Genomic DNA, 27,869 nt, shown 5'->3' with positions numbered 1-27,869 from the left:
TGAAATATTCTAATCTAGGACTTGGTTCCAATTTCAAACACATTCGATGCTTGGGAGGTGTTCAGCTCTGAGATCTGGGATATTGATTGAGAGCTATTTCTAGTGTTATGTACAGAAATCTGATAATGAAACAGGACTCCTACAAGCCTTCTCTATGGGGTTCAATGACTGGGCAAATTATCTTTTTTCCAGATAGATCCATCTCTAACCTCTCTGAATCTATGAGCCTCCATAATGAATAATTTTGGCCTCATTGTGCTGTCACTAACATAGGTGGAAATCAAGAGTAACACCACTGACATCAATTAGTTCACACCAGTGTAAAACGCAGAGTAAACCCCTCTTTCCTTGTTTACCAACACACACCATTCTCTAGAGAGTCCAAGGGCCACAGTCTACTCTCGGTTGCACAATGTAAATCTGGAGTCACTCCAATAAAATTAATGTTAGAAGAAACACAACAAACAGATCAAGGCTGGATTTTGCTGTAGTTAGGCATATTCAAACCAAATGGGTTACTTAATCCACGTGGTGCTGCGAATTCAATTAGCTTCTGTGATTCACCTCACCCCCTCTATTTCCATTCTTGGTTAAAAAAGAAAGCGAGCAAGTATTTAGAGAGGAGTACACCTGTGAATTAGAAGCGTCAGTGGGAAAGAATGCGTAGGTTGTTCCAATCTGGTTTGTATAACTCACTGTACTTGGAGGCAGGTATATTAAATTGAAGGCTTAGGTGGGATGTAACTTAAATGAAGGCAAATAGAATATACACCTAATATGTATTTCTGCATAATCAAAACACTTTTGAAACATTTTTAACATGAGTCAAGGGTTGTTTGATCCTTTTTCAAACAAGCATTGCCTAATTATTTCATAAGATTTAGAGTTCAGCCTGTGCTGATGGAAAAAATGACAGAGAACTTGCTACCAGAGTAAATGAGTATAAATTGCAAATCATGGACCATATTCAGAGCTGATGTGAGTGCTGTTCCCAGGGAAGTCTGTGGGCCAAATGCAGTGGCCCATACAGATGAAAGTGGAGGGACCATGCATACATGATGTCAGAATCATTCAGTGAATATACTTGAAGTATAAGTTAAGAAAATACACTGTAAATGGTAAAGCAGTGTCACTTGCATTGATTTTGCATTCAAAGTGTTGCACCCATTTTGCACAACAACTCAAAAGGTGTAGAATAAGTGTGTGAGTCTGTGTGTGTTGAGGAGGGGTTGTAACTGGAAAAGCAACTAAAAAGAGAATGTAAGATAAAGAAGGGGCTCTGCTTTGTTTTAAACACTCCTGTTAACTGCTTTCCTTGCTACAACCCACTCTTCTTCCCCTCTCAGTGTAAGCAGAAGAATCAAGCTCTGTTGGCCCTCATTTTGAGCTCATTGGTTTTCCACTAATGTACATGAATGAATCTCACTGACACTACTCTTTATTCACATTGGTGTGGAGACACAGGGTCTGGGTCTTTATTCAGATGGAGCTACCTCATCCCCGGAATGGAATTTCTTCCCCCCTTCGCAGAGTTTTACTGCAGGAGGGGATGATCTGGCCTATTCTTCTTCTTTGTTGATCCAGGTGATGTGATTTCCCCTCCCCCCCCCTCTTTCGGTGACTTGCCAGCAATTTAACAAGCTTCACTGTGTGCTGGCCCTGCAGTCTGCAAGTTAGGTCTTCAGCCACTCCGAACTTAATAACCTTCTCAGCTCCTTGAAACTGATGTGCTGCTGACAAAACACCTGACAGAAATGTTTTTCAAAACAGCCACTGTAGATAGCTGGGGACAGGCAGCCAAGTCCAAAACTGCTCGCCGATTCTGAGTGAGGTGCCAATGTGTTGTGAAAGAGTCTGTCAAGAAGCAGATGAGTTTGGAAAGCAGGGCAGGTGTTTGTGCAGACTTTTATGTTTGTGTTCCATGGAGATAAAATTACCTCTCTCTGCTGAGTGAGGTGTCCAGGATTTTTAAAGAAAATGGACCTGATTCTCCTCAGTGTGAAGATGGAATAATACTTTGGAAGTTATTGCAGTCCCACCAATGCACATGTGGAGTAGATCCACTGGTTGCCTGCCTAAGTGGACCCCAACACACTGAAGCCAAAGGAGCTGTACCACTGCAAAGCTGATGTGAGATCACAGTCAGGCTGTATGTCTGTAAGAGATGGTGGTATGGATTTATCTGGTCATTTAAGCTTAAGGATGCATGTTCTCAGTTCCTCTTTCCTGTTCCTTAACAATTACCTCTGGTCCTACTTCCAAGAGAGAGATTTTAATAGTTTTAAGGCTATGCACTATGAATTGTTGCCTTAACAATTACATCATTTAACCAGAGTCATGCTAAGAACTACCCATTGCATGCTGGGAACTTGTCTGAACTTTGTTTTGAGAATTGGGCTCTCATTTGTTTTGAGTTTGTTCAAGTTTCCTTGATTTTGAACTAAGAGCTATTGGAAAATTCTGAAAGGATGGCTGTGAACAGGCTAGTAGTTTTCCAAGAATGGAGAATTATAAAACCCAAGATGAACTCAGAAGGCGCTTTTCTTGTCCTTGCTTTTGTTTTGTGTCTGTTCTTTTCTTTATTTTCCATTCCAGCTTATGGGTGTCCAACCTACTGAACGTTAAGAGTGAAATCCTAGCTCCACTGAAGTCAATGGCAAAACTCCAGTTCATTTCAATGGGGCCAGGATTTTACCAACATACCTTAGCAGGTCCAAGATTTCATTTTGCCTGCTCATTTTTCTGGGGTAGAAAACTTTGTCTAACAATGGAACGGCAACTCCAATCAAGCCTTTCTAACCTGACCACAAATGGGCCAGTCAAATATTGAAGTTGTTTTCTTTCTTCTGGGTTTTAAATGGATCAATTTTTAAAAACTTGTCCTGGCTTTTGTTAACCAATCTTTTATAGAAAACAAAACAATTATGAAAATTTTTCATTTACTGAAAAATAGGTTCTGAGTAAACAAAATATTCTAATGATCATGTCAATAATGTTTTATAATTTTTTCAATAATAATTTCAACTAAAATGACATGAAAAATATTGGAAAAAGCAAGATCAATCAAAAAAGTCAACAGGATGTGTGTGGGTTTTTTTTAAAAAAAGCTCATTTGGAGATGAAAAAAAACTTTTGCGTGAACATTTTTGACCAATTCCAATTAAGTCCAATTCAAGTGACCCTGCTGTACCATTTACAGTATATTTTCTTAACTACCTGCTACCTCACCAGAAGAGGGAGTATCCTCTTTTCCTTTTTCATGTTTTCTTTTTTCATCCATGTTTGTCTGTATTTCTCTTTGGTGGGGGAAAGTGAGTTAACAAAGCTCAGAGTTTTGTAAGTAAGCCGAGAACATTTTGCTGTAACATCCTTAACATTTCCATCACCGAAGACAAGGCTTAAGAAACAAACCTGGTTTTGTAACTTGCAGTTTTTCCCTCAGACGTAAATAAACAAAGCAAAGGGGCTCCCACCTTGTGTAGTTAGAGACGTTAAACCTGCAATTGTTAAAAATAACTTTATGGAGCAGCACTTGCTGGAGGTGTCAAAATGACATTAAATAATCATACAATAAAGGACGGCTGATCCTTTGCTTTCCCACTGTCATGAGACCCAACCCTTTCCTAGCTGCCTGACCTCTTGCAACTCTCTGAAACTCATCTCAGCCCGCACTCACTGCCTGTTCTCTCCTCCTCTCTCCCTGGACACCTGCTCTCTATCACCTTCCTCGGGTCTGGCTTGCCTTTCTTTCTAGAGTTTCCTGACCATCTACCCTCCTTGACCTGACTCCCAGCTGCTGCTTTCCAACCCATGCTTCAAACAACCTGTTTTTAAAACCGAGGCATTAATAGGAATGATGAGGTATTAAAATCTTTGGGAAAAGCCCCTCGTGCTGACCCCTGGAGTTGGGAATTAAAAAAACAAAAAGCCAGAAATTACATCAAAGTTCAAGAAAACAGAATTCTTTGTCCTGGGGCTTTCCATTTTATCAATGGACTCAACGACTCACTTTTCAGCCTGTGGAGCGCCCAGCCATGGAGGGGACACGATAAAGAAGATGGCATGTATGAATAAATCTTTTTCCTTGATACTTCACACCCCTTCTCAACTTACCAGGAAAGCAAGAGCTAATAATGTCTACCAGTCATGGATATAAGGATAGACAGAGAGGAACAATGCATGCTACAAAAAGAATTGAAGCTACAAAATGTACCTATGTCAGGGATGGCTGCACAGATTGAAGATGTAATTGAAAGCATTATTATTCCAGAAACACGGGTTGAATGACAGAAAAATCAGATATGTTGTCTCAGTACAAGAGTCATTAGGATGTCAGGATTAATTCCCATCTCGTTTGTGGAACCTCTTTTTCCCTGTAAATTGTTCAACTTAACCCCCAGCCCATACTATGGTTGTCCACCATAGTGTGGACAAGGCCAGAATGAAATGGGGTTGCTAGTCTGTGTTTAAAAATAAAATTACACTTCAGTGACTGAAACCTAGATGGATTTTTATCATTTCTTTTGTTGGCATCAGAAATCACAAATAGGTTCTTCTTGGAAGTTGCTAGATATAAGAAAGAATTTGTGTAAAAAAACAGAAGATCTGTTTCTTCCCGGAACTCATTTCTGCAGGCATAAAGAACAGAAATTAGAGATGCGACAGAAAAGATGTCGTTAAAGAAGTAGAATCAGCTCAATTAATTCCAGCTAAATTTTAAGGAATCTTCAATACAAGAGTCTTTTCCCCTATATTTTCTCAAACTTGAAATCTGAAAAACATCTGTTAGGGAAGGTAAAAGAAGAAAACTGAGGTCAGGATAGAGAAAGAGGGTCCAAAATAGACAGATAACAAGCCATTCTGGAAAAGTATACACCATTCATAAAGAAATCAGATTAGATGTGATCTGAAGAATTTCCAGTTCCTAAAATTGCTGTTAAACTTCAGTCATTGTTTTGTACTTAAGGCTGAATATTGTCCTTACTCTCTATACTTTGCCCTATGCACAATGGTGCATCAGCACATAAAAAGACGGATGTTTGTGAAAATAGCTCAAAATTACATGAGCCCAGGATAAAATGGACTAAGGTTTATTTGAAATTACAACATTTTTTCAATGAAAATACTTTAATTGAAATTTAAACTGTCTTCTGCAACATTATAAACCCAAATGCAACAGGTTGTTCTTGTTTTTGAGGACCAGGAAGTGAAACTAACAAGTCAAAATTTCACTGTTCAAGGTCAGGTGACAAGCAAAGAAATTAAAAACAACATAAAAAGCAAAAAGTAAATTAGAATTGTCTCATAGAAATATTTTCCAGTTTAACCCTTAGAATCCTGGGGCTGAGAAGTGAGGAAACATCTTATTAAATGGCTTGAATTTCCTAACATTTTTATACCAGCTGAATTGGCCCATAATCCCTAGCACATAGCTGCATGGAATCCAAGACAGTTCTCTAGCGATTGAAGTAAGATGTTAGAGGTGTCTGTCTCTAATCCCGAGTTTAGTGTAACAATTGCTATACCAGGAGTGGGACTGTTTGCCCATTTCTGCTGCTTTGGGGAGATGGAGGTTTGAACCAGTTCTTGCCTACTAGCTTGAAGACCCTGGTGAATTTGGGAGTGGCAGTGAGGGACATACTAGCATTTTCAAAGATGGAACACCCATCTTCCATCTTTGGGTGACCAGATGTCCCAATTTTATAGGGATTTTATAGGGACAGTCCCGATTTTTGGGTCTTTTTCTTACATAGGCTCCTATTACCCCTCACTCCCTGTCCCGATTTTTCACATTTGCTGTCTGGTCACCCTAGATGGGGGTGGAAAACATCTTGTGCTTCCAGAAACCCTTATGACAGAGCTGGGAATAGGTCTGGAAAAAGACAGCTAGAGACAGACTGAGGTTGGGGCAAGGAAATGTGCTTGTCAGAGAGAGGGCAGGATAGTGGGGGTGGGTCTAGAACTGTGTAAACTGCAACATGCCCAATGTAGATCTTATTTACATGCACCAATGTAAATCAGGAGTAACTCCATTGAAGTCAATGAAGATAAACACATGCAAAACCAGTGTGAGATCAGACAGCTCCTAGCTCCATGAATGTTGATGGACTTGGGCTGATGAGTTGGCAAATAGTACTAGAAACCAAACACAGCCTAAGGTTGGGTGTATTCAGGGTTTTGGATGAATTCTTTATATCCCACTACTGAAGACGTAGACATATGCCAGCTTCCAAAGGGCTGGTAATCGAAGATGATGTAACAGGTAAGGAATGTTTTTTTTAATATATGTTGTTTATCTTGACAACGTCCCTTTATATTGCTACTAAGGGTATATCTACGCTGCACACCGTAACATGTGGCTACATGCCATAGTGAAAAGCAGGCTGTATCCACACAATGGTGTGTAGCTCACTGTGGCAGGGAAAGGCTTCAGCAGCTGCCTGTGGGGGGAAAAGCAGGCTCCAGCAGCAGGACACTACATGGCTAAAAACAGGGAAAGGCACTGCTTGGGCATGTAGAAAGTCCCATGTAGATGCATAAAATAAGGGTCTGGCATGTCTTTACTCTACTTGCCTAAGTAGAGCCTCACACCATCTACACTGGTAATGGCAATTATACCCATGCTGGGGGACAGGGGGGAGACACAGGACATAGCGTATGTACTCTACATGCTGACGAAAGGAGTGTGCACCATAGACATACCCTAATGATTCTCTGTTTATTAGATACTGCATGGGCCTGATCCACTTCTCCCGTATACTGTTTTTTTCCTTACTGGTGTAACTTCATGAACTTGAGTGGAGTCACTCCTGATCTATGCTGCAGAGAGAGGAGAATCAGGTCCATATATTTAAATCAAAATGAAAAGCAGGGGTAGAATGACATTCACCAGTGAGGTACTTTTAGTCAGGCTTTTATTATGTGAAACATATTTCTTTTGGATTCTTTTTTCAGTAATCACAATATTTAAAGGTAAAGTGGAAGAAGTTGAACTGCCTGAGGATAAAGTAGACATCATCATCAGTGAATGGATGGGTTACTGTCTTTTCTATGAGTCAATGCTAAACACAGTCATCTTTGCACGAGACAAGTGGCTGGTAGGTGCTCTGCATGTCATACTCCTTGCTGGAGGTCTGGTCATTTATTTTCCAGTTGCAAGCCCTCCCCTTCTACTACCACCAGCATCAAAAAGACACAGTTATGTTCAAGTGCCCTTTCTTAGGCTTTAATAGAAAGATTAGCATGGGGAGCTCAGTAAACTGGGAAACTTTTCATTTTAAAAGTAAGCTTTGCTTTTGAGTGACAGCTGGTACAATTCTGATAGACTCTATTTATCTAACAACATTGCCGCAGGGTGCAAGAATCTCTGAGATATTAAAAGCCGATGTGAAAAATCTGAAGGAGAACAATAAAGGCATGCGGAGGGTGCTTGTCTGGTTTTTGTATGTGCAGTTCAAAATGTGATGTCTTTGTCAGGTGAATAGATTACGAGATCCATTTCCCCACAATTCATCAACAGAAACCTGGAGGGCTTATGTTTCCAGACCGGGCCGCTTTGTACGTGGTAGCAATTGAAGACCGACAGTACAAGGACTTCAAAATTCACTGTAAGTACAAGTCTAATACATTCCTCCTGTGTGATCAGCTCCATGAAAATATTTTTATTTCCTCATTCACATTGTTACAGAGTAGCCTTGTGGACTGTTCATAATAGATACATTGGGCATGATTCTCCTCTCACTTATCTTAATTTTACACCAGTGTGACTTTACTGGAGTTACTCCTGATTTAGACTAGTGTGAGGTTAGATAAGACAAAACCCTCAGGTGGCTTTCTTACACTTGGTATGTTATTTGCAAACTGCATGAAATAATGAGAAAATGCACTGCCATTTAAGAATTACTATTCGTTTTAATAGGCTGGAACTTCAGGTGTGTAAATCAACATAGCTCTGTTGACTTCAGTGGAATCATAGAATATTAGGGTTGGAAGAGACCTCAGGAGATCATCTAGTTCAATTCCCTGCTCAAAGCAGGATCCACACCAACTAAATCAAATTAAATCAAACTAAATGGAGTTAGGATGATTTACACCAGGGGTTCTCAAACTGGGGGTTGAGACCCCTCAAGGGGTCATTAGGTTAATATGTGGGGGGTCACAAGCTGTCAGCCTCCATCCCAAACCCCTCTTTCCTCCAGCATTTATAAAGGTGTTAAATATATTAAAAAGTGTTTTTAATTTATAAGGGGCGGGGTCGCACTCAAAGGCTTGCTGTGTGAAAGGGGTCACCAATACAAAAGTATGAGAATCACTGATTTACACCAATTGAGCATATGGCCAAAAGTTAAAGCTATTGCTTGCTAGGTGTTTTATCAGTCTCAGCGGCTGTGAAAATACATACTGCCCCTGCTGATATTAGCATTTTGCATAAGCACATCTTTATTGTAGCCTGATTCTGGTCTCCCTTAAACTGATATAGATCAAGAGAAACTGCACTGAAATCAATGGAATGACACCAGTGTAAACCAGGTGTGAGATCAGAATCAGTCCAATTGAACTAAATTGAATTGCTCTTGAATTAGACTTGTGTCAGTGAGATGAGAAGCAAGCTCCTGGTGTTTATATAACAACACGCCCCTGATTTTATTGTCACATTCCATCAAGCCCATAGCTCTCACTCCTTGAATTTCAATCTATTTTTTGCAGGGGGAAGGTGGTGGGGTGTCATTCTTCGTCCTGTATTTGTTTTACATCATCCAGTGTTTAGTTGCACCTGCGGAGAACAACAATCCTGCCACACTGCTGCAAGCTCCCCTCTGGCAAAGTCTTGCTATAAGAGAAGCTGCCGAGAAAGTTAACGGAGTGTGGGCACTAGGTCACAAATACAGTATCCAGATGAACACAAAGAAACATTCATTAGTATGGAACACTGTATTAAGTAGGAGGGAGAAAACATGTATAGAACATTGTCGGTTGAATGTCTGATTGTTGCCCCCCTCCTCCAAAAAAACAACCACCACCAGTAATCTTCCCTAAATATGAACTTCCTGGGATTTTTTTAAAAACTGCATCACTCCATTGTGCTATCTAGAGCAATTACCATAAAAATCTACACTTTTGACTGCCTAGAGGTATGCAGTGTCATGGTAGCCTAGAGGCAGCACTTAGGTGAAATTTAAAATTTTTATTAAAGCTCATGTTAAAAAATTATATAATAAATACACAGGTTAAGAAAAGAGTGTCTGTACATCTGGATATCGTGCTTAGATTATCCACAAATACAAAGTTGGATTTTAAAAGTCAGAAGATACATACAGTACATAATCAGCAACAACCCAAATTAAGGTGAATAGATTTAACAATGCAGTTTAGATATTAGCATCCAAGTATCTGGGTACATCACTCATGAAAAGTTATACAGAGCGTTCATTGTGGAAAGCAAATATATTTCCCTATTCTCAGCACAGTGAGTACAACTGTAACATTAACAGTTTGCAAAGGAGCTTAAAATCTTTACAAGTGGCAACCACTGTAAGTGTGAAAGTTTATTGATACAGCTGGTCAAAAAATATATATATTTCACATTTTTGAAAAATGAATTTAATTTGTCCAAAATTTTCTGAGTATTTATTTATGAAAAAAGTTTCTAAACATAATTTTTCATTTCATTTTGATGGAGAAAACCATAATTTTAATTAAAAATAATATTTCCACTGGGGAGAAAAAACGGGGTAGAGAATTAAAAAGGCAAGAGAGAGTTGACTTTCCCCCCCACCAAAACAAAAGTTTTTAATAAAAGTTTTTTAAAAATTGCATGAACATTTACTAAAATTTGTTCACAGAAATTTTTGTTTTGGCTGTGAAGACCTTTTCTGGCAAAAAGAAGTTTCCATGGGAAAATTTCCAACCAGCTCTGCTTATTAGGGCCATGTGGTATATAGGAGCTTGGAAAAGAACTAGTGGGCTCAATTACCAGTCAGATGCACACACGCAACTCCCCCTTATCGGCTTCATCCCAGTCTTACAACCTGTCAACTTTCCAAAAAAAGAGTCTTGATTTTTCTGACTGAAGTGCAGTCTTGGGGGGCCTTGTTCTTCCATCAAAGGATACAAGTAACTCCCACTGAGCTCAATGGGAGTCATTAGCACCACAAACTGGATTCAGGATTGGGCCCATTACAAGGGTCATCTATAGCAGTGGTTCTCAAAGCCAGTCCGCCGCTTGTTCAGGGAAAGCCCCTGGTGGGCCGGGCCGGTTTGTTTACCTGCCGCGTCCGCAGGTTCAGCCGATTGCGGCTCCCGCTGGCCGCGGTTCACCGCTCCAGGCCAATGGGGGCTGCAGGAAGCAGCAGCCAGCACATCCCTCAGCCCACGCAGCTTCCCGCAGCCCCCATTGGCCTGGAGCAGCAAACCACGGCCAGTGGGAGCCACGATTAGCCGAACCTGTGGACGCGGCAGGTAAACAAACCGGCCCGGCCTGCCAGGGGCTTTCCCTGAACAAGTGGCAGACCGGCTTTGAGACCCACTGATCTATAGCACTGACTCTCAACCTTTCCAGACTACTGTACCGCTTTCTGGACTCCGATTTGTTTTGCATACCCCAAGTTTCACCTCACTTAAAAACTACTTGCTTACAAAATCAGACATAAAAACACAAGTGTCACAGCACATTATTACTGAAAAATTGCTTATTTTATCATTTTTACCATATAATTACAAAATAAATCAATTGGAATATAAACATTGTACTTACATTTCAATGTATAGCATATAGAGCAGTATAAACAAGTCACTGTCTGTATGAAACTTTAGTTTGTACTGACTTTGTTAATGCTTTTTATGTAGCCTGCTTTATAATTAAGCAAATATCTAGATGGGTTGATGTACCCCCTGGAAGACCTCTATGTACCCCCAGGGGTACACATAGCTAGGGTTGCCAACTTTCTAATTCCAGAAAACCAAACACCCTTGCCCGCCCCTGCCGAACTCCCTGCCCTGCCCCTTCCCGAGGCCCCTCCCCCAGCTCACTCCATCCCCCCTCCCACTGTCACTTGGTCACCCTAGCTGCAGGAGACTTCCCATGCTTGCGGGCCCCTTGCCCAGGGGGCTGCAGCGCTGCCGTGCCCAGCGTGAAGGTTGAGCCCCAGAGCGAAGGGACCATAGGCTGGCCCCCTGGCACTGAGGGGGCTCTGCTCTGCCTGGGCCCCAGGCTGCTGGCTGAGTTTTATTGTCTGGTTTTATTGCCTTTTTATTTTCTCTCTCTGATTATGATATTGCCCGGGAGGACTCCACTCTTCCAGGGGCTGCCTAAATCACTCAGTTGGGAAGGGAGGAGGCTGGGCTGGAGGGAGGAAGATGCAGGGTGTGGAGGAGAGAGGATAGGGAGGAAAGAGACCAAGGATGAGAGCAGGGTGGGGGTGAGAGGGGGCAGTGAAGGAGAGAGGAAGGGATATAGGGGGTATGTGAGGTGAATGGGGATGCAGAGGGAGGCAGAAGGTTACAGGTGCAGGAGGATGTGGGCAGGGCTGGCTCCAGGCACCAGCTTGCCAAGCAGGTGCTTGGGGCGGCCACTCCGGCACGTCCAGCTATTCGGTGGCAATTCGGCGGACGGTCCCTCACTCCTGCTCGGAGCGAAGGACATCCCGCCGAATTGCCGCCGCAGATCGCTATCGCGGCTTTTTTTTTTTATTTTTTTTGCGCCGCTTCGGGCGGCAAAAACCCTGGAGCCGGCCCTGGATGTGGGGGTCACAGGAGTGTAAAGGGACATAATGAGAGTGCAGCAATGTATGGAGGTGAATGAGGTGCAGGGCTGTGGAGTGTGAGGGACATGGAGGGCGGCTCTGGGAGGTGGAGAGATGGGTGGGAGAGTGCTGTAAGGGGTACAGGGCTGGGATGGGTAGGGTTGGGAGGCAGGGCAGGATGGGACAGAGGAGAGATGCAGTGAGCGGGATGCGGGGGGTGCAGCCCCATTCCCACCACTCAGAGATGGGGATACATACCTCAATCTCCTGGGTGCCAGCAATGGGGTGACCAACCGTGGTTCGCCACAGGGCATGTGCCGCAGCTCAAGCCCAGCCACAGGAGGAGCGCAAGGAGGAGAAGTGGGCCGGTAGCAGCGGGAGAGGCCTGCGCCATGACCCCTCAACAGCCATCTGCTGAGCGTTCTTGAGTCGTGCTAGTTCGGCCCCTGCCCTGACCCTGCTAATGGGAGTTGCGCCTGCAGGCGGGGTGTGAGGCAGTACACAGACCCCCCTGGCTGCCCCTAAGCCGAGGAGTTGGACATGCCAGCTGCTTCCCAGGAGCTGAGCGGCGCGGAGGCTAGCAGGGAGCCTGTCAGCCCCGCTGCATGGCGCTGCTAACCAGACAGTCAAAAGCCCGGTCAGCCATGCTGACCGGAGCCACCAGGATCCCTTGTCGACTGGGTGTTCTGGTCGAAAACCAGACACCTGGTCACCCTACACATAGCCCTGGTTGAGAACTACAGATTTATAACATCCAAAGCGGATTGTCATCTCCTCCTTGTCCAAAGGCAGGAATATTTTCAGATTTTTTTTTGGTTGCAGAAGCAGACAAAATCCCATAAAATCAGAGTTACAAAATGCTGTATGAAGGACACTTCATGTAAAATAACAAAAATGCTTCCTGTCACCCAAAAATGCACTCTCCCACTTTTTTGCCCTCTTTTTCCATCCTGTTTTCTACTTTCCCTTCTATAACTTGATGTCTTTTCTTCAGGCATATTCAGTGTCTTTGTTTTCCCCTGATTTATTGGTCTGTAAGTTTTTTCATGCCTTTTAAGTGTCTGGTTCCCCCCCCCCAAAAAAGCCTATTTTCCTTCAAAACATTTTTCTTTTCTGATATCCTTTCTTCCCTATTTATACTATCAGTTTTTTTCCTCTGTCTTCTTTACTCCTTTCTGTCCAAATCTCTTCTCCCACCACACTATTTTCTCTCCTCTAAATTTCTAACTCCTCCCTAGTATCTCACTTCACTTTTATTTCTCCCCATTACTTTGTTCTTCTTGGGATGGGAACCAGAGTCTCTCACATGCCAAATGCAGTGATGGGTGTTTCAGAAGGTGCTCAGAAATCATGCCCCTGCCCCAAATCATGAAATTGGTTTAAAAATAATTATTTTGGGGGAGAGTGGGGGTATTTGCTTTCTGATCTGTGATCCTTTAGGGTTCATATTTTCCAGCTTTTTTTTAATGGAACCATGAGGGCTATAAACTTGGCACTTAAAATGAAAGCTGAGATTCTCCTATAATAACATGACTCAAGGAGCTGGGGCTTTCAGAAAACACACCAATATTGGGTGAGTAAGGATAGATTTCATAACAAGAGGGTGGAAAAAGAAAAAGAAAAAAAAAAGATTTTCAGGAGTCACCCCACCTCCCCAAAAATGTGGGCAAGTTGACAGCCCCATCAAAGGACACCATTACCAAAGAATATATCTTTGCCAAATATGTTGCAATTTAGAATCGTACTTACTGACCTTTTACTATTGCTGCCAATTCTGACCCTGCTGGGAATTCCAAGAACTCAACTGCTGTGCTCTGAGAGGAGAAGCTTTTGCAAATCTGCTCCCTACCATGGTTTGTCAATTTACCTTGCTTGTTCTCATGCATAATACTATTTTTAAATGCTCAAAGTACTTTTCCAGCCATTCTTCTACTCAGCACACACTGCAGCCCACATGACTTTTGTAACTTTCAGTTTAGACCTTTAATGGGGCAGTGTGGTTTAATGGAATTTGACTCATCTGGTTCAGGAGAGTAATATGATTTTGGTTTTAAAAAACAAATCCAAAAATGTAACAGTTCTTTGTATTTTTTTCATGAAGAAATGTCAACCATAAGAGCAGAGCCAATGTACTTTCCCCCTAGATAAGAGCAGAGCCAATGTACTTTCCCCCAGGGGATCATTTGTTCAAAGAAAGAAACTCAGCAAGATAAAAGGCACTTACTGGTACAGTCATCAGAACAGTTCAAATACCTAGTGAGCTCAACTCAGCTTGCAAGCTTTTTAGAAGGCAATCTGTCATGATGTACTTGCATTAAGGTCTTGATCCTCCAAACACTTAAAGATATGCATAACTTTACTCTCATGACTAGTCCACTGACACGATAAGGCAAGGGGTGGCTAACCTGTGACTCCAGAGCCACATGCGGCTCTTCAGAAGTTAATATGTGGCTCTTTGTATAGGCACTGACTCTGGAGCTGGAGCTATAGTCGCTGACTTTCCAGCATGCTGGGGGTGCTCACTGCTCAACCCCTGGCTCTGCCACAGGCCTTGCCCCCACTCCACCCCTTCCTGCCCCCTCCCCTGAGCCTGCCATGCCCTCACTCCTTCCCCTCCCGCCCAGAGCCTCCTGCATGCCATGAAACAGCTGATCGGGAGGTGCGGGGAGGGAAGGGGAGGTGCTGATTGGCGGGGCTGCCAGTGGGCGGGAGGCGCTGGGAGCGGGGTGGGGGACCTGATGGGGGGGCTGCTGACGTATTACTGTGGCTCTTTGGCAATGTACATTGTTAAATTCTGGCGCCTTCTCAGGCTCAGGTTGGCCACCCCTGCGATAGGGGCTACTCATGTTTTTGCAGGATCAGGGCCTACGAGATTAAATGTTATCTAGAAGTCAGAGCAAGGGACAAGGATCCAGGATTCTTGAGTTCTATTCACAACAATTTGGCTGACTTGCTGTGTGATTTTGGGCAACTCATTTAAATGAGTAAGTCTTTAAAAGTGTCCACTGAACTTGGGTGTCTTAGTTATTGGGGAATCCAAAACAAGAGGCCACTTTTAAAGTTTTGAGCCTTGATCTTCCTGTGCCTTATCTGCAAAATGGAGATTTTGCCACTTATCTATTTAACAGGGGTGCTGTGAAAGCTAACTAATTGGTTGTGAAAGGCTTTGAGATTCTGGAACAGAAGCAACTATGCAAAGTGCAAAAGATTTATTTATTTTGTATTACTTCTCACCTTTGACACATCCATTTGCATTCACAGGGTGGGAGAATGTGTATGGCTTCGACATGACCTGTATTAGAGATGTTGCCATGAAGGAGCCCCTGGTCGACATAGTAGATCCAAAGCAAGTGGTGACCAATGCGTGTTTAATTAAGGTTTGGTAATTCTAAATGTACTTAAATGTGAACGCTTACACTTATTGTGGCATTCTTTGGAGATGCATTATTTTTTCTTTAACACTATCTTTTGGGGCTACTGACAAGCTGCAGATACCATCAGTATGGAATGTGATAAAACTAAGAGGGAAAATAATCTTAGTTTTCATAATATCCAGTATATGCATGTTGCACATGTCAAGTGTCATCAGCTCAGCTAAACATGAATACTAATACCTTGGTCACATATGGTACTACCCAAATTGGAAGATGTCACCTGAGAGTGGGATTTTGTGCTCATCTGGCTGCTGCTATAAATGGATCTCCAAACACACCTTCAAACTCTCACAAATTAAAAATAAATCTTTTTGGGGGGGGGGTAATCAGTGCAAGTACTGGGTAAATGGAGACACTGTACATATTTCAATATGTATTTTAATTGTTCTTCCTCCCTGTGAACAGATATTGCAAATTTGAGATGGAAAGCTACTGGGGAGAGGTGTTAAATGGATTTAGTTACAGTGAAAAGATTAAGGCACCAGATGATATTAACTGCTGGAATAACTCCAGTTTTATCCCAGTGTATGAGATCTGCATTTGGCCTTAAATTGTCAACATGATTTCGGTAGCCAAGTTCTCACTCTTTTTCATACTGGAACCTCCCAGCACTCTTCTCCCATCTAGCTTGGATATAGCTGTGCCCCAGCTCCTATTTAGCAATATGTGAAGGGCAGGGTGGTCACAACCCCCTTACGACTGTTCAGAACCCCAGGTTGAGGATCCAGGATAGTTCATAGATTCTAAGGCCTTGTCTACACTGCCACTCTACAGCGCTGCAACTTTCTCACTCAGGGGTGTGAAAAAAATACCCCCCTGAGCGCTGCAAGTTTCAGCGCTGTAAAGTGGCCATGTAGACAGCGCACCAGCGCTGCGCTCCCAGCCCTGGTAGCTATTCCCCTTGTGGAGGTGGGTTTTTTTATAGCACTGGGAGAGCTCTCTCCCAGCACTGGTGCCACGGACTACACAGCCACATTAAAGCGCTGCGGCTAGTGAAGAGATGCCCTTAGGCTAGAAGGGACCTCTGTGATCATATAGTCGGACCTTCTGTATAACACACGGCATAGAAGTTCCCAAATTCCCCTTTTTTAGGGCTAACCCTTGTAGTCCTTATTTCCCTGAATAGTCCCAGGTAGTTCAATAGGGCTATTTGCATGAATACATTTTGCTTGCATGAGTAATGGTTTGCATGAGCCAGTTCCACTTTCCCTATTGTTATCTGTATCTCTGGCTGGCAAGAGGCAAAGTACTGACTAATATTTCAGATTATGAAAACAGGAAAGAACAAAAATAAAAGCTCTATGCGAGAGCACAGTGTGTGCATGCTGTATCTGCACTCAGTTGAACATGAGATAGCTGTCTGTCTTTGTAGAGAGCACAGGCCTTAGTTATTTAAAATCATAGCACACAGAAAACAAAGTTAGCTAAATAGACTACTGCACACGATAGTTAAGATGGAATATAACTCTAAAATGAACTTTAAATGAACTAAACAAATGATGGATACATAGTGCAAGAACAGATGGTTGAATAGCTTGATTTCCCTGGTACCATGTAATGTGAGAGCTGCATGTTTGTTGGCCCAAATCTAAAACCTTTAACAAAAACTCATTGAAATCAACAGGGTATAGAAAGACAGACTGAATTGCTGGTCTTAAATTTGCTCCTATTCAAGTTTGTGCTATGCAAGCTAGTACTGGAGAGGGGGAGTAAGAAGTAGCAACAAAACCCACTGTCGTAAGGCTTTTCACTCCAATGTTAGCTAGAATTTTCTACACTCAAGTTAATGCCTCTCCAGTTAGCTGCCCAGAGCGTTTGGATTAGCAGCACAGAGTAGGTGAGTCCCCACTGCATTACTAACCCGATTTCAGCAGCTCTCAGGCTTCAACCCACATCCCCAGACAGGCCCGCTAGCTTGAGTTTAAAGCACCACTTAGTTTGAGCTAGAGACCTCTGTGCACGCACAGGAGTAGAGCTATGGGCAACACTTACTGGTAAGTTGTACATTGAGTCAACAGTTCAGTGAAGACAAGCCCTTAGAAAGAAAGCGAACACCCCTTCTGTGAACTTTTCTAGAGTGGTCTTAAATTTAACTGCTTATTTTCAAAACGTAAGGTGCAATAAACTCTGCATTCACCTAACATTACAAATGCTTCTTCCTTATATAACACCTTCCTCTGAGAGAGTCCACCCACTTGCATCTGTCAAGAGGACCATGCCTTCTGAGCAGCAGGCATCATGCATTCAGCAGGGTTTAGCAGATTTTAGAATCAATGAATAGTGTCTCCACCTGTGGAAACTGTGTCAATAACCTGAGGGCAAGCTTTAGTCCCCCCAAGGACATTTTACAGCATATCTAGGGCCCTGTCAAATTCACAGCCATGAAAAACGTGTCATGGACCATGAAATCTGGTCTCCGCTCCCATGAAATCTCATCTTTTGTGTGCTTTTACCCTATATTATAGGGATTTTATGGGGGAGACCAGTGTTTCTCAAATTGGGGGTCCTGACCCAAAGGAGAGTTGCAGGGGGGGTCCACAAAGTTATTTTAAGGGGGTCATGATATTGCCACCCTTACTTCTGCACTGCTGCCTTCAGAGCTGGGCAGGCGGAGAGTGGAAGCTGCTGATGAGGGCCCAGCTCTGCAGGCAGCAGTGCAGAAGTAAGGGTGGCAATCCATACCATGACATCCTTACTTCTGCTGGTGGCGGCTCTGCCTTCAGAGCTGGGCTCCCGGCCAACAGTCACTGCTCTCCAGCTGCCCACCTCTGAAGACAGCGCCGTTGCCAGCAGCAGCGCAGAAGTAAGGGTAGCAATACCGCAACCTCTGCTACAATAACCTTGTGACTCCCCCCAATTCCTTTTTGAGTCAGGACCCCTACTATTACAACACTGTGAAATTTCAGATTTAAATAGCTGAAATCATGACATTTATGATTTAAAAAATCCTATAACTGTGAAATTGGCCAAAATAGACCGTAAATTTGGTAGGGCTCTAAGCATAACACACTTAGTAGGAGCCATGCTAGACTATCTAAGGGCCTGATTCTTCTACCCTTACATTGAAGAGTGCCTTATTCTATCATAGCGCCATTAGAATCAATGGAATGAATAGCTGAGTCAGGTACTACTTAATGTCAGTAAAGGTCTCAGAATCTTGCCCTAAAGTAGTTAATAAACTCACAATCTGGTCAGTGAAAACACAGGAGGTGACAAGGTGGGCTTTATATAGGGGTATATTTAGGGAACTCTGTTTTCTGTGTGATGTGATTTTAAATCTAAAAATACCTTAAAAACCCATAAGATAATAAACTGTAGTAAAAAGCTGGCTGAACAAATATGGGTGCAAGTAGACTGAGAAGGTGGTTCTCCATATACTGACTCCATAAAAAACTTTTGGGAACCCCCAGCAGTTTTAAGGCTTATCTCCCATCTACCCATAAAGATAAGGTAGGTTGTCATAACCCCTCCAGACCTGTTCACAACCTCTTGAGGGTCATGACATCTGGTTGAGAACCCATAGTTTTCCGCAGGTCTGCCTCATGCAAGGGCTAATGCCTAAAACACACGCTGGGGTACCTAACAATGAGAGTACGCAGTGGTAAAAAAGAAACCTGGCTTGTTTTTTCAAGTGTCTCATGATCTGTGGTGTGCCCATTTTTGGGTTGTCCAAAAGGGGGGCCTGATTTTCAGAGGGCAGGGGCATAACACTTTCTGCATGGAGCCACACATCCCCAGAGAGAGCTCTGGGAAGCAATGAGCCTGAAGGAGGCACAATGCCTCTAAGTGCCTAGGGAGTTTGGCCACATGCCAAATGCGCTCCTGCCCATATCCCCACCCTGCAAGAGTGGAATGATTTTGCCCCAATGAGTCTGGGGGAGGGACTGAACCATTCCCTTTCAGCACCAGGAGACAACTCAAGAAGGGTCCCAACACAAGTTCCTTTCTCCCCACTCCTCTTAAAAATAAAAACAAGACCCACAGCACTTACTTTGGCTATCTTCCACTTCTCTTGCTGTGGTGCCACCTTTGACTGGCTTCCATCCTGTAATCATCTTCAGACAGCATGCCGAGCCTCCACTCCCTAGTTTCTCCTCCTCCTTCTCCTCCAGATCCCTCTTTGTGTGAAATCTTCTCTGACTCCTTTCCCTCTTTCCAAACTCCTCAGTCTCCTTCCTCTTCCTCCACACCACCTCTCTCTTCCTCCCTCAGATTCCAGTTTCTCCTCTCCATGAATCCTCCTCCCCCATGAATCAATCTCACCTCACTCTCCACCCTCATCCCCAAACACTTCATTCTCTCGTCTCCAAACTGCCTCCTGCCCTGTTCTCTTTCCCTCTTCCAAAATCCTCCTCTCTTCCTTTCCTCAAGTTCCCCTCACAGCTGCACCCCTCATGACTATCAGGGGCAGCTCTAGGCACCAGCGCACCAAGCGCGTGCCTGGGGCGGCAAGCCGCGGGGGGGCGGCCTGCCGGTCCCTGTGAGGGCGGCAGTCAGGCTGCCTTCGGCGGCATGCCTGCAGGAGGTCCACCGGTCCCGCGGCTTCGGCGGCAATTCGGCGGCGGGTACGCGGAAGGCGCGGGACCGGCGGACCTCCCGCAGGCATGCCGCCGAAGGCTGCCTGACTGCCATGCTTGGGGTGGCAAAAGACATAAAACCGCCCCTTATGACTATACTACCAAAGGGGTTGTCTGGCAGTGGGAGTAGAAGTGAAAAGAGAAACTCCTACCAGCCAGTGCTGCACCCTCTTTCCCTGGTCAGGCCTCTTCTCTCCTGCAGAGCTGGTGTGGGAGGGCCCCAGGTAGGAAAGGAGCCACAGCTGCAGGCTCTTGCCTGCCCAGCAGGATGACACTGCTGAGGGCCCTGCTGGCATGAGACTACAACTGCAGCCACTTCCTGTTATTGAGGCCAGGATGGAGGCAGGGTTAACAGAGCACTGAGGCAGCTGCACAAAGCACCCTCAGACTCTCCTTCTTTCCCGCTCTGCAGCCTCCTCTCCACAGCCACCCAAAAGATCAGGGGCTGAGGGGGAGGCATTGCTGTCCCCCTCTCCCCAAGTTGAAAGTGGGGAATGTGATTTCCGCTCCTTCCCCTCTAATTATTCTCACACTCTTCACGCACTCTTGAGGTGACTAGTGCTACTTGTGGCACAAACCAAATCTTCCACCCTCCTGAATACAAGAACTGAGTGGGACACATAGCAGAGAGGTTCCTTATGCCCATATTCCCCTCTGTGCTTCTCCACAGGCCCCCAGACACAATTTGGTCCTAGGTAGTTAGCTGCTGTGTTTATCAGTCTTACTATTTCTCAACTTAACACTTTATTACAATTAAGGGCTCTATTTGGACCAGCCTTGTGCTCAATTATGCCCAATTTTTGCATAATTTAGAGAGAAATGTGGAGGAGCATGACTTTTCCATCTAATTTTATGCAAAATTAGCATTCAGCCACCTGGGTTTTTGACTGAGAAGCAGAACACGCATCTAGTATAGGAATGTGTGGCAGCTGAAATGGAGGTTAAGAACAGGGATTGAGTCAGTACAAAATTGTACAAATTAATCAATACCAGATTTTTTTTAATCTCCTACTCTGCATGGCAAATTAAAGTATGGTTCTGCTCTGAAAAAATGACTGTAAAAATGGCACCTTCTTACCAGTATTTTTGTTCCCTATAGATTTCCAGAGACATTTTTACTAACTTCGCTGACAAAATACTCTGACAAAATAATGTTTTTTATTGCTTTTGATTCTGCTTCACCCTGCAGAGCCAATGCAGCTCAGAGAGGGGGAGCTGGATTCTAGTCTTTCAACAATAACAAAAAATGTATGCTAAGTTCCAATCAGTTACATCTGTGCAAATCCACTGAAGACAATGGAACTGCAGCTGTCACTGAAGGCTCAATTTGGCTTGCAGAATCTTTGGCCAAGATTTTGAAAAGTGATTAGTTGTTTTGGGTGCCTAATTTGTGCCTACGTTTTTGGGTCCCCCACTGGAAACGCTTTTTAGGGGTCTGATTTATACAGAGCAGGTGCTCACCACTCTGCAAATCAGACCCTTAAAGATGTCTCAAGTCAGACACTCAAAAATTGAGGCATCCAAAATCGCTACTTCCTTTTGGGTGAAAGCCATCAGTACTGGTGATAATGAAGGAGAAGGACATCGCAGGTGGGTTTGCAAGGATGGCAGTTAAAAAAATGTTTTTGCTTGCAGATTAATCATATTTGGAAAGGTATTATTAAGAAACAATAAACGCAGAACCTCTGCAATGCCTTTTATGCAGAATCACTTTTCAGAGAAGTACTGCACTTTAAAGCAGTCAGACAGTTTTCATTTATACCACTTATAAACATGTGACAGATAATTCAATGTCTCCACATAGCAGATACTCAATGACCTTGGAAGCAGAATACATTTTTCATATGGTTGAACTGTTCCTGAACAATATCTCCAATATATTAGGCCAAAACTTGAGCTCTGTTGTTAAGATGGCCTGCATCTTTACCCTATGTTTTCATCCTCTTGGAAAAACCTATGAATTATGTGATCAATGCAAAGAAATCCATTTCTGAATAATAGCTGAGTCTGTCTGTGTTTGTCTTACTATGCCTCTGCTATATTATTGCAGGTTCTTGACAAAATATAGAATTGTATTCTATATAAATGTGCAAGATTCTGATCTCCATTATACTGATATAAATCCGGAGTGATTCCACTTCAGTCAATTCAATTACTCCAGGTTTACACTGATGTAATGGAGAAGAGAATCTAGCCCATATGTTTCCTTTTCAGACTTCAGTAGTGTAGAACAAACTTTATGTCTCAGAATGCATGAACTGTTTCTGTCTTTTTCTTTATTTTAATGTTGAAATTCATTTTCCTCTTTTTGATATGAAGAGTATAATATATGGTGTATTGGACTCATTACCAAATAGTTGCACCTGGCCACCAACAAAAGAGGAAGTGAAGGCAGATGGATTTACAGGGATATAATTAAATTCACCATTGGAAATATAGGATATCCCAGACCATCAGATATGACCAATGGTACACCAAGCCTTGTATCCTGCCTCTCACAGTGTCCAGTATTTGATGCCTCTGAGGAAAACAATGAACATGCATAATACACCATCCCAACCAACTGTGCAATGCTGTACATGCGTGGGGAGAATTCATCCCGATCCCTGAGGCAATCAGCTTATGCCCTGAAGCGTGAGATCTGATTTGAGCATCAACATAAGCACACTGTCTTGGAGACTGCATCTTTGTTGTTGAATGCCACATTCAAGCCATATTAAGACTTATATAATTTTCTTCTGTGGTCTAAAAATATCCTCTGCCTAATATTTGGAATCCATTCTTTGATACAAGGTCAGAAAGCATGATCGGGGAAGTGGGCCCATGTCACCTACTTTGGAGGTTCTGTTTATTTAGCTCTACACAGCTAATGCATATTCCCTTCTGTGAAGAGGATCCAAGACTGAAAAAAGATGCCCATACAAATCAAAATTCACAGAAGATGCCTTAGATATCAACAAATTTAACCATGTTGCCAAGTAGAAATTAGAGGTAGCAAAGTCTATGAACTGATCTTACTCACATCCCTGCCAATGCTGGGTTGTCCATTACAATGTGCCCAAACATGGCCGAAGCAAATAAATTTAAAAATTCAAATGAATATTCATGGAATATTTTCTGCATTATTCACTCAGCTATATATCTGTGTGCAGTTCTTACAAGTGATGAAAACTCCTTCCATCTTCTCTCAGGCTTGACCCAGGTAAACAGATGTGTTATGGCTTAATTTTCTTGCTGTCTCTGCTGCCAGCTTTCATGGCCCTGCCTCCTTTTTTAAAGTCCAAAGTCTGATTTCTTTCCAACCCCACTCCTTTTGCCCACTCCTACAGTAATATTCATTGTCCTCTGCTGGCTATTAAGGGTCCAATTCTGCCACCCTTCCTCATGCTGAGTAATAGTTACATGAGAGAGTAAGGGTCTCATAATTGGGCCCTAAAGGCTCCCTCTTCTACTTTTCTTCTATATTTCAAAGCATATTTTCTTACCTTGTTTCTAACTACTGCAACCCCCCAGGGCAAATTTCCTTTCACTGGTTGGCCTCTCCATTGTTCTCTGCTGAGCTAGTGAGTTAATTGGCTGGCTGCCTGGTTGTAAGATCCCCCTTCCGGGTCATTTGCTGATTTCGTGGATGCTATTCTTCTCAAACATGCCATTGATTTCTTACAGAGCAAAGGGCTGCTAGTAGCCTACATTGCTGAGCAATAAATAAAATGTTTAAATACATCACTCAACATGTAAAACAGATCACCTAGTCTAGTCAAGACATATAGACTTCTGTTATGTAAATGGCTTATTCTTTTTCCTCCATGCAGGAAGTGGATATTTATACAGTGAAGACTGAAGAACTTGCATTTACATCTGCGTTCTGCCTCCAAATTCAGCGCAACGATTACATTCATGCCTTGGTCACCTATTTTAATATAGAATTTACAAAGTGCCACAAGAAAATGGGATTTTCAACAGGTACACTATCTCCTTACTGCCACAGCTCCATTGTGTGATAATCCTGAAGGCGAGAATGTGAATCCTTTATTCACATTGATGAACAGATACTTACTGGAGTAGCCCTATTCTTGTGAACAACTGCTCGCCAAAGTGAGTAAAGAGTTCACGGTCTTACCCTAGCCAGCATAACTTGTTTTTTAAAAAGAAAATCAAATAATTGACTGACCTTATTTAAAGGGACAGGATACCAAAATATCATTGGGTTTAGATTGTCATTTGCACTGAGACACCATTATTCAGCTGTGGCAGGCCTTAAAGTGGATGTAACTTAGGTCTTGTCAGAAAATGCCCACCCCACTAGAAAATTGTGACTTTTCAGTGAAAAATCAAAAATCAAAATATTATGTTGAAAAGCTGAATTAGATTCCGAAATGCCAATGTGGTGTCTCATGGGAGTTGTAGTTTGAGTGCCTCATGCACCCATTCTCCTCTATAGTGTGAATTCTCAGGTCTGACTACATCTCCCATGATGCACCAGGGTTTCACCTCTTGGTGACAGAAGGTGTGGCATCACGGGATAATGAAGCCTGGCTACATAGCCTGAACCATAGTGGAGGATAGCCACATGAAGCTACTGAACTATGAGGCACCTCAGTGGCATACCCAAATCAAAATATTTTAGTTTTCAACTGAACAAAATTTTTTGCTTTTTAGTTATTCATTTTTTTGAATTACAATAAAAAAATCAGACACTTGTGAAAAATTGTTTAGTCAAAAACCCAATTTTCTGTCAAAAAATAGTTTTGACATACATCTTTCAACATCCCTAATATAAATGTAATTTATAACCAGAGCAGAGCAAAGGGGCCTTAGTGCAAATTAAAATGTGGCCCAATGATAATGGAGTGTGTGTGTGTGAAAAATTTGTATTAACTAGAGATACTGGTCCAGCCCCTCAATTGGTGTACATTGGCAGAGAACCACAGACGTCAACAGAACTACACTTCTTAGCCTCATTTAGGTATTTGGCACATCATTATTATACATTTTTTAAAATGGGTGAATAGGCTGATATTTGCCTGATAAATCTGAGCATCAATGACTACATGCCTTCATCTATTCAAACACACCACTTTCCTCAGCTCAGGGAGCACAGACGGTCAAATTACGTCAATCTTCTCTAAGGAACATCAGGGATGATTTGAACCCTGCACTCTTTCCCCACAGTGCATCTGTGCTGGGTCAGACTTCATTTGGCCCTAAGATGTTTCCATTTAGAAATGTTACCAGAGACAAGTCAAACAGAGAAGAGATTAATTAAGATCCTTTGGCCTGGAACTGGATTCTGGATCCAAACTCATGCATGCAGCAGCATCCAACTAGTCGCTTCAGTGTGGGACGCTGTCAGAGGAAGAGTTACTACATAACTTAGGACTTGTCTACACACTAGAGCTGGTTGGGAATTTTCTGATGAAACATTTTTCATCACAAAAAGCCGATTTGTTGAAAGTCGGTTTCGACAAAGGGTCGGTTTTGACAAATCTCTCACTTCAAAAACCCTTTGAAAATAAATAAATAAACATTTCAAAATTGTTGAAATGTTGCATTTTGACATTTTGTAAACAAAAAGGTTCGTTTTTTCTTCAAAATGAATTTTTGGTTCAAAGTTGTAGCTAATTCATACTAAAGAAAGGTAAAAAATAATAACAAAAAAGTTGAAATCAAAATGAAACATTTTTAAATTATGGAAATGAACTGATTTTGATTGATCCAATCCAAAAAATGTTTGGATTGTCGGTTTTTGAAAACTTTAGAGATATTTACATTTCATCCCTATTTGGGACACAAAATTATTCAAAATCATGACAATTCTCACTTGAAGGGAAAACTATTTCCCACCCAGCTCTGCTACACACGTAAGTTCTACCACTTTAATTATAACAATATAGTTAAGCGGGTCCCATTAGTGTATAGATTAGGGGTGGGCAAACTACCAGATCTGGCCCGCCAGCCATTTTAATCTGACCCTCGAGATCCCGCTGGGGAGCGGGGTCTGGGGCTTGTCCCGCTCCCGTGCTCCACCCGAGGAGCAGGATCGGGGACCACTCAACGCAGCTCCCGGAAGCAGCAGCATGGCCCCGCTCCGGCGCTCCAGCGGGGAACTGTGGCCAATGGGAGCTGCAGGGGCAGCGCCTGCAGATGGGTCAGTGCGCAGAGCCGCCTGACCGCGGCTCCGCATAGGAGCCAGAGGGGGGACATTGCTGCTGCTTCTGGGAGCCGCTTGAGGTAAGCGCCACCCGGAGCCTGCACCCCAGAGCCTCTCTCCATGCCCCAACCTCTTGCCCCAGCCCTGATCCCCCTCCCACCCTCCAAACCCCTCGGTCCAAGCCCAGAGCATCCTCCTGCACTCCAAACTCCTCATCCCCAGCTCCACCCCAGAGCCCACACCCCCAGCTGGAGCCCTCACACCCCCGCACGCCACTCCACTGTCCCAGCCCGGAGCCCCCTCCCACACCCTGAAGTCCTCATTTCTGGCCCCACCCCAGAGCCCACATTCTCAACCAGAGCCCTCACCCCCTCCTGCACCTGAACTCCGATTTTGTGAGCATTCGTGGCCCGCTATACAATTTCTATTCCCAGATGTGGCTCTCAGGCCAAAAAGTTTGCCCACCCCAGTATAGATACTAGTATAAAGGTGCATATAGTGGCATGTTCCCATAAGAGAAGGGGAATAAGCTCTCCTGATATAAGGCACATTTTTACTGGTATAATTACAACCACCCTCGGGGTTGTGGTGATATAACCAGTTCAGCTAAATAAAAAAAAAAAATCGCACCCTTAAGCAAAATTTTTATACTGGTACAAAATCTGTGAGCAGACCAGGTCGTAGCATCTTTCTCATCATCTCATGAGTTTGATTATGTTAATGTGATCTCAGTGAATGCATGATAATAATACTGGAAGAAACTCAATTTGGCTTGTCACAGACTGTTGCATTTTTACTATGAAGAGCACACTGAACACATATCACTGTCTCCAGCAGACAGCAATTTAAATTGACTCTTCTTAGCAGAAAGAGAGAAGCTGGCTGTTATGAACCAATTGATAGACATGCAAAAAGACTCCTGAATTCTTAAGTGTCTCTAAACTCTCTGTCTGGTCTTATTGACCCAGGCTCACCAATAAACACCAAGACTCATTTACCAGAGAAAAAATTTCTCTCTCTCTCTCTCTCTCTCTCTCTCTCTGTATTCTTTTTATAAATAGCCCTTCTGGCATTTTCTGGTGTTTTCAGCTTTCAGTGGAATGGCTTTGGGGTATCTTAAATACAAGTCTTAAAAACATTTTTATTGTGTTAAAAATACGTGTGGAAAATATTGCTATGGCTTATACGACTCATTTACTTTGGAAGATCATCTTTCACACTTCCACAGAGCCATTGGCCCTTCTCCTCTCATACCGAGGTAAATAAGGAGTGATTGGATTGAAATCAATGGAATTATACTAGGTAAAACCAGTGTGACAGGAGAATCAGACCTCTTGATTACAATGCATAAAACACATTTACAAGCACAGTATTTCAGAGGGGCAGCATCTGTAGATAATCTGTGTAAGAAAAATAAGGAGCAAGAAAAGGGCATTTAGCGCCATATGCCAGCCTTTTGTTAATGTAGATTTTCACTTTACATTCCTGCTCATCCATGCTCTTTACTCCCGTCCTTTGGTTGGTAATTTATTCTCTGGATCTGATTCTCCTCTCACACCAGTGTAGCTCCATTGACTTCAGTTACTCCGGATTTATGTTGTAGTGTGTGAGAAGAGAGAGATCTGTGGGACATGAGAGCTAATGGGAAGAAGCAGGACATTGTATTTTAGTTCCATGGAAGTGGGAGATTAAAATAAATATAATGATGGAGGAAGTTAGAATCTTTTTCACATAAGATTTGATTATTTTATTAGCCATGAGGCTAATGAGCTGGGAGGAAGAGGGGGGTCTTAAAATGGTACCATATCTGAACAGAGGCATGGAATCGGTTATTTTAGCGCCTAGGGGCCACAACTTGAGATCAGGGCCCCAGTGTGCTAGGTGTTATATAGACATCTCAAGGCTTGTCTACAATGCCCTGCAGTTCAGCCTATGAGGGTGTGAATAACAGTGCACACCAAAGTGC

At 43.1% G+C, this 27,869-nt stretch overlaps 1 protein-coding gene across 1 annotated transcript in view; it reads left to right on the top strand.

The window, feature by feature from the left end:
- PRMT8 (protein arginine methyltransferase 8) overlaps positions 1-27,869 on the top strand; it is a 99,221-nt gene that overhangs the window by 66,005 nt on the left and 5,347 nt on the right. Inside the window, exons 5-8 of the mRNA XM_024208181.2 lie at positions 6,955-7,097; positions 7,520-7,607; positions 15,003-15,118; positions 23,565-23,715. Of these exons, the coding sequence (XP_024063949.1) occupies positions 6,955-7,097; positions 7,520-7,607; positions 15,003-15,118; positions 23,565-23,715 (498 nt within the window). The remainder of the gene's footprint in view (positions 1-6,954; positions 7,098-7,519; positions 7,608-15,002; positions 15,119-23,564; positions 23,716-27,869) is intronic.

The sequence above is a fragment of the Terrapene carolina genome, unplaced genomic scaffold (assembly GCF_002925995.2).
Source record: "Terrapene carolina triunguis isolate 2854851 unplaced genomic scaffold, T_m_triunguis-2.0 Scaffold112, whole genome shotgun sequence".
Lineage (NCBI taxonomy): Eukaryota > Metazoa > Chordata > Testudines > Emydidae > Terrapene > Terrapene triunguis.
Note: the sequence above shows the minus strand (reverse complement) of the source record. Positions and strands in the feature narration are given on the sequence as shown.